Genomic DNA, 9,987 nt, shown 5'->3' on the forward strand with positions numbered 1-9,987 from the left:
TCTGGGGAATCATCTATGACAGCCCTTAGACTTAGGCCTGCAGGATTTGAAGTTGCAAAAGCAAAATGGTGTTGGAATAGTGTTACTAAGAGGCAAAGGAACAATTTGGCATTGAGAAAATGAAGGGTTGCAGACATTTTCTGAACTGAAAAGTAGCCTATAATTCATTGGTGCTAGTAGTTCTTTATATATAGATAGTATTGTTAAGCAAATTTTTTGCCCAAATTTGTAGCAATGTTCTACAAATTGAATATTCTTCTACGTTTGGTAGGCTTGTATACCTGTTTTCCTCATTACTGCCATTTATTACATTATTTGTCTCTTTGTCAAAAAGGAAGGCTGATTCATCATGCACTGGTGAACAATGAATTAATGTCCTTCAAATTGGTGTCTTCTAATGGAGCAAGGTGTTGCCATATGGAATGATCAAACCTCCAAATTCAAAAAATACAAAAAAATAATTTGGCAACTTAATTTAATTCCTTTAAATAATTTTAGCTAAAAGAGTAAATCCCAATGTACAAGCTAGTTTGCTCTTAATAAAACTCCTTCAATTTTTTGAAAATATTTAATTTTAATTATATATTTTTTCCCGTAGAAGAGATGTGAAAACTATAGAAGCCCTAAAACAAGGTGGTTTAAGTCAAGACAACGAGTTATTTAAGCTTAAGAAGTTTTTTTCGAAGACTACTCAAAGCTGACAAAACTAAGTGAACTCAATTATAAAGCTCTTCTTTGGTCTCAAGATGAATTTCTTGTTACACATATCGAAGTAACCCCAACTTTGTTTTTTTTTTTTTCCTCCTTGCTTCCTTTACGGCTATATAATGCTATAGCTCTTATTATTTTGACTAATTTTTAGTATTTGGCTAATATTTGGAAGAGTTGCTTGTTTAGAGAACATAAACTGTGGTGAGCTTGTTCCTCCTGAAATTCACTCCATTCCTCCAAGACCAAAAGTCGGGGATCTTCTGTTGTATCGTCTCCAACAATGATCTAAGTGTGAGTCATTTACAACAGATCGAAGAAACGATGAGGTTCAGGCCCATCATTTACCTGTTATCACGTATCGTTATGTATACACTTTCCTTAACACACCCCTTAACCTCTCATCATCAAGCAGTCTATCCAAATCAGCTAGGATGGCGCTAAATTGTTGGACCTTTGAGATGATTCAGTAAGGCTAAACCCTTTCATCTTGGGAAAGTGCGTTTGGCTACGCTAGCGCCTCCCTATCATCTTTACCCCCCAAGAAAATCACAACGATGTTGTATGATGATGACTCTGATGATAATTTGTCTCTAGAATTGGAGCGTTTTAGAGGGCGACAGCCTTCAACAAGGATCCCTACTGAGCAAAGGTCCCTTTCCAGGATGCTACATTCAGCTTCTGATGGCTTGGTCTTCTGATTCAATGCTCCCATCAATGTACCATCTGCGCTGAAATGGAAGAAGTATAAAGGATGTGAGCCTGTCTAGGGCGAGATTGCATATATCCTCATACATCAAATTTGGTGGAGAGACTGCAGTGAAAACATTCACTGATACAGCTTCCCAGTTGTCTCGTTCAAACTGATTAATAAGCTAAGAACACGTTCTCGAGTAAGATTTGTTAAACAGGGTTTTCCTGTGCTTTGATGCGCAATGAAAGTGGTGTGGCACGCCCACTGAGGCTTAACAAGGTGAAGACATCAAGAGCAATAGGTTTTCTCTGTTTGGAACAGGTGGCATTCAAAATGTTAATGATAGAATTGACATTACGCGGACGTGAATGCAACCAATCATTCCACCCTCTTGAGCTTGAATGCATGATGCTCCTTTTTGTGTAGCCTATATACTTCCTTGAGGATCATAGAGCACTTTTCACAAGTGTGGCACAATGCTTGCTAACAAAATGATGATAATAGACATGAAAGCGATAGATCTTGAGTATAACAATGTTGTCATATAAGAAGCTATACGAACCCACTCAACGATCCTTGGTTATCATTATAAAAGCAAGTGCCAAAGAATCCCTCATGGGCATCTTGCATAATAAGGGCACGCGCCAGAGAGACGCCCAAATTTGGAAAATAACTACTACAACAGCAGCATTGCTTGGTTTGTGCATATTCCGTACTCTTTTGAGGTGAGACAGATCAATCCTCATGCCACATGTTGATGCAACAAAGGCAAAAACAATCCTGAAACAACAGGTCCAACTTTTCGACCAGAGCAGATCCCAAGGGGGTCCATCTGGACGCCAATCCCAAAATAATGGGCCAAAAGAAGAAATATATTAAGAGAATTCGTTTATCCTAGGAGACGACATGAACCCCAAAATGACAGACATAAAGGAATATATCTTTATCTGGCCACCCTCAGGCGTGCGTTTCACCATCCATTTCATCCCTAGGTCGCAACACAAACACCACTACTAAAACAAGGCTATAACCAGTCCAAATCCTTGAGACCAGCGTGCTGATTTTTCTGCGCTACCTTCACCCATTGCTGAGATTCATAAGAACTAGTGACGCAATGTCACTGACAAGTGCTGCTGATAGTCCCAGCCTGCCAAGTTCTGAATTCAGGATTTTCAGCTCATCGAGAAGGCAATGTATGACCGGAAATGAAGTTCCGGAATCTGTTACTGCAAGAAAGAAACTGTTGTTTTTAAACAATTCACCGTCTGTGCTAAGGGCCTTAACCGTTATCAAACAAAATGTCAGAGGCACCACCACTGTTGGCAAACCAATGCATCGGCCATCCTCCAGCCTTGTATGTCATGCTCAGGTCCTCTCACCCCCTTAAAAACAAAAAAGAATATTAGCCGAAGATGCCACCGTCCAAAGACACCTGAACACTATCCTCTGACATTTAACCATGATCTGTGACCTGAAAACCATAGGACGCGAGTACCTTCTACAACAATCTGGGAGATGAAAACTGGAATCCCAGGTGTTTGAGCATATTATGAATAACTTGAGTGAAAACAAAAGTGAGAATCATTCTGGAAATGAAGTCTTGGCCCAGCAAGTCCATGAATGTTTCTTTGTTCGTGCTCAGGATCAATGCAGCCAAGCCTGGGGAGCTGACTTTGGAGGAAATTTAAGACAAACTCTCCACTCTGCATGACCTTCCATTCCGGGGTGGGCGAGCTTAAATTATTAAACGCCATCGTGTCCTGGCTACAAGATATCGTAGGGAATGGAAAGGAGAGAACTAGAGAGGAGATTGAATTGAAGAAAAGGAATGGGAATCATTGCTTATAAAGAGGTTTTGAGAGATATGTCAATTTTTTTTGTTTGTTCAGTTTATTGTTCTTGGTTTCAATCATCAGGTCGACAACCGTCTCGTCTAACAAGTTCTTGCTGTTTCAAACTTCTTATGACTAAGATTAGTTTTATTATTCGGATCATAAAATCTTCACTATTCTAGTTAATTCCAGATAGAAAATTCTATTTCCAAATGATTTGCTCGTTCTCTAACACAACAAAATTTCATCAAAGTGATGTACAATTAACAAGTAAAATAAAACGACTTTATATGAGTTAGTAGATTATTATAAATATGAAATTTCAGTGATTTCATCTTGTATGACCTATGATGACAGTATTTCAGTTTATTAACTGAAAAAACTTAAATTGAACTGAAAAATTACAGTTTTAATATTATAATAATGTTTTACAAAATGGTTTGTTAGAGCAAGCTATCAAATTCTTTAGACATGGAAAACTTGTTTTATTAAATCTTTTTTAATCCAAAAATAAAACAAGTTTGTTTCGATGGAGCTGTTGAGAATTAAGGGTTTTTGGTTTTTTGTAATTTGTATCCGGGCCGATCAAAAGACAAATTTATCTAAGAGTTTATTACTGGCTTTTATTTGAGTATTTACTATTTGTGAGTATATGTCTCTAAAGGAAGGTATTATACAATAATAGAGATTTTGATCTAATTATTGATGAAACCCTATTGACGTTTTGTTACAGTTTGAGACTAAGCTATGATCTGCTTGATTGATTTACAGTGAAATAGCAAAATTTCATTGGTGATTCTAATTCTTGATTGGCTTGTTTTTTTTTTTAATTACTAAATGACCCCCTTCATTGTCAGTTTTTCAGTTTTGTTTGAAGAAATTGAGATATATTTTTAATTAAAAATAAAGATATTTTTAAATAAGGGTTTATTTATTTATTTATTTATTTTAGACTAATTAAATGCTTCTTTCAAATGTTAAAGTAATGCTAATGTCTGATAATTTACCAGTATGTTTCTAGTAACGTTCAACTATTTTCATTAAGTTCAAAAATTGAAATAGTAGATAACAAGTTTGTTGAAATTTCATATACTTATTCCTATCAAAAAAATTTCTTATACTTATTTAGTTTATTAGTAATCTTTATTTACGTAATTTCGTATTACTGAAATATTAGATATTAAGTTTTTAAATTTTTAAATATTTATTTTAAATTTTTAGTACTCTTCATCTGTTAAACATTAACCTCAAATATGTATTATTATTTTGTAAAACTCATCTACTTTCTCGATAAATTTTGTATATATACTTTTATATAGTTATTTAGCTTTTTATATGGATCCTAATTTCTTAAATTATGACTTTAGAATGTATAATTATTTCTTGAAATTCGAAATTTAGGAATTTATAATTATTTCTTAAAACTTGAAAAACAAAATTGAAATTTTGATAATAGAAGAAGAATTCAATCACAAAACATCATTTTTTTTTAATGATTTATTCATTAAAGAACATCATTGATACATTGCTCATCAGCAAATTGGAGACCACCCATCCCCCGATCGTAAATGATTCGCTTATTCTGTTGATGCCATGCTCCAAGCACAGTTCCCATCTGTCCCCTTGCAATTGGTACGCAGAAAAACCCATTCACAGGGTCGATGAAGTGCCCAAGTTGCCCATCTACGGTGTAGTCAGCTCCATTAAAATGAAACGTTATTGCCGCGAAATCATGGTAATTTGCTGGAGTTTCGTAGCACAGCTCCAATCCTACCCGATTATTTGTTCTTTGAAGTCTTCGCGATCCGTAATAAGCTCCAAAGACTGCTAGCACTGCTTCATAAGCATTGACCCCGAAAGTGTTGGAATCAATTTGAGAGACTAGAGCTCCCGAGTCTATGAAGCAACCTCCTAAGCCACCCTGCCTGACCCTGAACGTGTCAGGATGAAATCCTAGACGATGGTTTGCAACGCTTATATCCAACAATTCCAGGTAGAAATAATAGGATTCTGGTGGAGTGTACGCGAACATTGTTGTGTGAAGGTGTTCTGGAGGCAGCTGAGGAATGTCCTCTCCAAATCTTAAGTTGATCGCACGAGGCATTGCGTCGAGAAAAGGGACCAAACAATAAGAGAATCGATTATGAATCAAAGGAGAAAACTGGCTCGACATTGAATCCGGAGACAGGTTCAATCCAAAGATCCCTGAAATATCAGTATTCGTAAACGCGAAGTTGGTGTTATCATCCGAGCAACCAAAGATGACATTGCTGAAAGTTCGTCTGTTAGAATCATCGATGAAGAATTGGAATGATTCCAAGGATGCAACACCCCTGGTAGAGGATCCGTCACCGTATTGAACATTGTAGACACAATATCCATTTACACAGTCATAGAGTCTGTGATCACCATCGCAGAGGGGATGGTCGCAAGGAAGTGTGCCATAGGTCCTGGAGATTCTAGGATCATAAATTCGCAGATTTTGGGGGAAACAGTTTTTGCAAGGTTGACACTGGGTCCAGATTAGGCCTCCTCCAGTGTCCATCAACAACTTCACAGGGTGTTGTTGGCTCCCTAATGAAAACACTACAACATAGAACAAAATCTGTCGGAGTATTGGTATATGGAGATAATCAGGAACCACCCTTGCATTTGGACGCGAAACCAAATCCAAATAATTGACTCTTGCGTTGGTAATTTTGATCAATTGTGCTATCTTTCGCCTCTACTGAGGTTTCCAATAAGGTATAAAGGAGACTCTGGGAATCTCTATGGACAGCCCTTAGATTAGGCCTGCAGGATTTGAAGTTGCAAAAGCAAAATGGTGTTGAATAGTGTTACTAAGAGCAAAGGAACAATTGGCATTGAGAAAATGAAGGTTGCAGACATTTTCTGAACTGAAAAGTAGCCTATAATTCATTGGTGCTAGTAGTTCTTTATATAGATAGTATTGTTAAGCAAATTTTTTGCCCAAATTTGTAGCAATGTTCTACAAATTGAATATTCTTCTACGTTGGTAGGCTTGTATACCTGTTTTCCTCATTACTGCCATTTATTACATTATTTGTCTCTTTGTCAAAAGGAAGGCTGATTCATCATGCACTGGTGAACAATGAATTAATGTCCTCCAAATTGGTGTCTCTAATGGAGCAAGTTGTTGCCATATGGAATGATCAAACCTCCAAATTCAAAATACAAAAAAATAATTTGGCAACTTAATTTATTCCTTTAAATAATTTTAGCTAAAAGAGTAAATCCCAATGTACAGAGCTAGTTTGCTCTTAATAAAACTCCTTCAATTTTTGAAAATATTTAATTTTAATATATATTTTTTCCCGTAGAAGAGATGTGAAAACTATAGAAGCCCTAAAACAAGGTGGTTTAAGTCAAGACAACGAGTTATACTTTAGAGTTTCTTCGAAACTCTAAGCCCAAAACTAAAGTGAACTCAACTATAAATTCTCTTCTTTGGTCTCATAAATTCTTCTTGTTACACACATCGAAGGTAACCCCACTTTGTTTTTTTTTTTTTCCTCCTTTGCTTTCTTTTACTGCTTAATATTATGCTATAGCTCTTATTATTTTGAACTAATTTTAGTATTTTGGCTTTAAATTTGGAAGAAGTTGCTTGTTTAGAGAACAATAAACTGTAGGTGATGCTGAATATAACTTTGGTTCTTAACCAAGCAAAATTTTTACTTTTTTTCCCATTATTTATAGTTATATCGCACTACCAGTTCTGTTGCAAGTAGATGAATTGCCTTATTTATGCATTGATGATCTTTAATTTTACTGTTAATCACGAATGATGAATTTTAGTATTAGTTAATTGTGATTTACATGTGTTTTCCTTGTTGTTTCATGGATCTAAGCTATGATCTCCTTGATTGATTTACAGTGAAAAGCAAAATTCCATCGATGGCTCGTTTCCAGGAGTCCATCTCAAGTTTTACATGTATATATATCAAGAATCGATGTCTTTATTTTCATACGTTAAAAGTTAAATTATTTTAGCTTTGTGAGTTTTGTTTTTATTTTTTATTTTTGGTTCAGGTTGGAGAAGTAAAAAAGACAAGATGAAATCTGAAATCCAGAAAATATGTGAAGTGCATGATGATGATTCTGGTAAAGACAACATGAAATCCGAAATCCGGAATCAATGTGAAGTCCAGCAAGATGATGATTTGGGTGAAGATATAATCAGTGAATTGCCTGACGAACTTCTCCTTCATATTCTTTCTTGTCTTCCAACAAAGGATATTGTAAGAACTTCTGCATTATCAACAAGATGGCGATGGTTGTGGAATTTCTTTACCATTGTTAGTGTCGATTTTGGTGCGGAGGATGACGACGAGAATGACTTTTCTAGCTTCTTAGATTTGGTTCAAAATAATTTCCTCATTCCTGACACTGCACGTATAAGAAAATTTCGTATTCACTTGCATAAATATAGCCACTTCTATCCTTACCTCAACATCCTTTTGTCGTTTTCATTGGTCCCCAAAGCACTGAAGCATCAAGTTGAAGAGTTGGAACTTTCTTTTCCACATCTTTGGAGATGCAATATGTTGTCCTTACCTCATACCCTTTTTACTTCCGAGTCACTAACTTCTTTGAAATTACACATGTCTCATGCAGCTTCCGTAAATCCGTTTGCCATTTCCATATGCTTTCCCAGGCTCAAAACCTTACATCTTACATGTATTAAATTTCTGGATGAGAGATTTGCTGAGTTACTTTTTTCTGGTTGTCTGGTCCTTGAAGAGTTGCTTTTGGACAATTGTTATTGGAAAACAACCAATGGCATAACGATTGCCATTGCCACTCTGCAGAGATTAGCCATTTACCATTATTACCCATCTTCAAACAATTCACTAAAGATTCGTTGTCCAAATCTTCAATTTTTTAAGTTCTGGAGTTGTTCGTTTTTTAACCTGGTGCTTCACCTACCTTCATTGATTAAAGCTCATGTTGAGATTAAGCCTCGGGGAAATTTGTACCAACAGACTCAGCTTGCTCGCTCCACACTTAATTTATTGGAAAGAATTCGTGGTGTCAAATCTTTTCGACTATCAATTGATACTCTTAAGGTATTCCAAGTTGTCAATTTACATGTTCTACATGACTATTTTTTCCTTTTAATGACAAAAATTTTTTGTTTTGTTCCTAGACCATCTCTCGTGCAGAAAACGTTCTTGCTGATGATCTTCCTACATTTCGCAATCTAACCTGTTTGAAACTGATAGGTGGAGATTGTGATTTAAGTGCAGCTGCATTGCTGCACATTCTTCACAAGTCACCTAAGCTGCAGTCTATTGTCTTTCCTCATGTAGGTTCCTCTGGATTGGAAATCTTGAATATTTCTATAACTTATTGCTCTGATTTTTATCAGATAATGACTGACTTGTTTCCTTACAAATGATTATCTGATTTTCCTAGGGACTTAAACTAGACAATCTCAAAGAGAAAACTCATTCCTTGAAGAATGCTGTACCGGACTGTTTGATAAATTCTCTAGAGAGCTTTAGTGTCTTACATTTTAGGGGAAATGAGGAAGAGGTTTTTTTCCTGAAACATATACTCAAGCATGCTACAGCCTTGAAGTGGTTTTCAGTCTCTTGCTCAGAGGATCTATCAGAAGACCTGGAAAGGAAAGAGCAGATAAGATGGGAGTTGAAGAAGCTTTGTAGTGAACATTGTGCATATCTGTTCTGGTAGAAGGTACTATTGTAAGCAGTCCTCTAGGAAACTCCCCAGTTTCAGAAAAAAAACAAATTCAAAGTTAAACAGAGTTTATTTCTGTTTTCTTGATTCCAAAATCAACTTTTATGTTATTATTATTATTATTATTAATAAGATGGTGACACATTTGGATTAATTTCCTTTCTTCTTCCAATGAATGTGAGCGTTATATCCTCCTGAAAAGCCGACCCCATATAATTACAACCCACCCTCCTCCATGCATAGTGCAAGAATTGTTCTAGTCCAAATCAATACAAGTCAGAAACTGCCTGTATTTGCTGCAAATGTGTCTCTTTGCATGGTGCCTAGCTGGCTTCTCTGCCATGGAGGCTTTCTGCTAATTGAATTATGTTTCTGGCACAATGATGAGGCTCTCTGAGCTGTCAACTTGTTCTGTGGTTGCGATCATGAGGTGTTATAAAACCTGGAAGGGGAATGTCCCTTCTTTCGGTAAAATTTTTGTGTGATGCAAGTGATCAAGGAACGAGATGTTGAAGGAGTTAAAAGACTGCTGTACCGGACCTTGAGAGGGGTCAGATTGATACTAATAAGGAGGCCTGCCTATGATTTCGCCGAATGATGTTGCTGATGGCCTGTAAGCTGTTCTAAATCTGTGCGGATGATCTTTTCTGCTTGAATTGCTGTATGGTTGTTTCCAGACATTCTGTTTCCCTGGGCCTTGATTTCCATTACTGCTATTTTGGGATGTTGCTCTGTGCAAGTCTCAGTTGATGCGTATCTGTTATTACTTGAACCACAGGTTTTGACAAGAGGTGTACAAGGTGATAGACTAAGGGGAAGGAGTCTGTCTGTGATAATTTTTGTATAACTCACTGTTATGCTCCTGGGTGAGTGAGGACCTAAGGTAATAATTGGGTCATGCCTTTTTTATCTCCTTTGAGCTATCTGAGAGTTTGTTCTTTCCTGTAATAATATTGTAAGAGATTATTTCCGTAGGCTAAAGTTCTAGAAATTAAGTATTCCACTACTTTTGCTATATTTGGTCTTAAT

General features: G+C 36.4%; 2 protein-coding genes and 1 pseudogene across 2 annotated transcripts; 1 reads left to right on the top strand and 2 right to left on the bottom strand.

The window, feature by feature from the left end:
- Positions 1–1,183: 1,183 nt before the first annotated feature.
- Positions 1,184–3,121, bottom strand: LOC149527035 (cation/H(+) antiporter 4-like; annotated as a pseudogene).
- Positions 3,122–4,738: 1,617 nt separating this feature from the next.
- Positions 4,739–6,286, bottom strand: LOC110418883 (aspartic proteinase nepenthesin-1-like). Its single transcript, XM_021431706.2, has 2 exons — positions 6,265–6,286; positions 4,739–5,820 (listed from the first exon to the last, which is right to left on the bottom strand). Exons 1-2 carry the CDS (start codon positions 6,284–6,286, stop codon positions 4,739–4,741), a joined length of 1,104 nt encoding a protein of 367 aa, XP_021287381.2.
- Positions 6,287–7,152: 866 nt separating this feature from the next.
- LOC110418884 (FBD-associated F-box protein At5g56370-like) lies at positions 7,153–8,952 on the top strand. Its single transcript, XM_089783945.1, has 4 exons — positions 7,153–7,189; positions 7,288–8,324; positions 8,405–8,563; positions 8,674–8,952. Exons 1-4 carry the CDS (start codon positions 7,153–7,155, stop codon positions 8,950–8,952), a joined length of 1,512 nt encoding a protein of 503 aa, XP_089640071.1.
- The last annotated feature ends 1,035 nt before the right edge of the window (positions 8,953–9,987 follow it).

Source organism: Theobroma umbraticum, unplaced genomic scaffold (genome assembly GCF_002168275.2).
Source record: "Theobroma umbraticum cultivar Fairchild unplaced genomic scaffold, ASM216827v3 scaffold_67.0, whole genome shotgun sequence".
Lineage (NCBI taxonomy): Eukaryota > Viridiplantae > Streptophyta > Magnoliopsida > Malvales > Malvaceae > Theobroma > Theobroma umbraticum.

Coding starts and splice junctions, on each gene's coding strand:
- LOC110418883 (XM_021431706.2), bottom strand. CDS start 6,286: ATGGCAGTAATGAGGAAAACAG. Junction 5,821..6,264: donor GGCAGTAATGAGGAAAACAG/GTATACAAGCCT, acceptor TCTATGTTGTAG/TGTTTTCATTAGGGAGCCAA.
- LOC110418884 (XM_089783945.1), top strand. CDS start 7,153: ATGGCTCGTTTCCAGGAGTCCATCTCAAGTTTTACAT. Junction 8,325..8,404: donor TATCAATTGATACTCTTAAG/GTATTCCAAGTT, acceptor TTTTGTTCCTAG/ACCATCTCTCGTGCAGAAAA. Junction 8,564..8,673: donor AGTCTATTGTCTTTCCTCAT/GTAGGTTCCTCT, acceptor TGATTTTCCTAG/GGACTTAAACTAGACAATCT.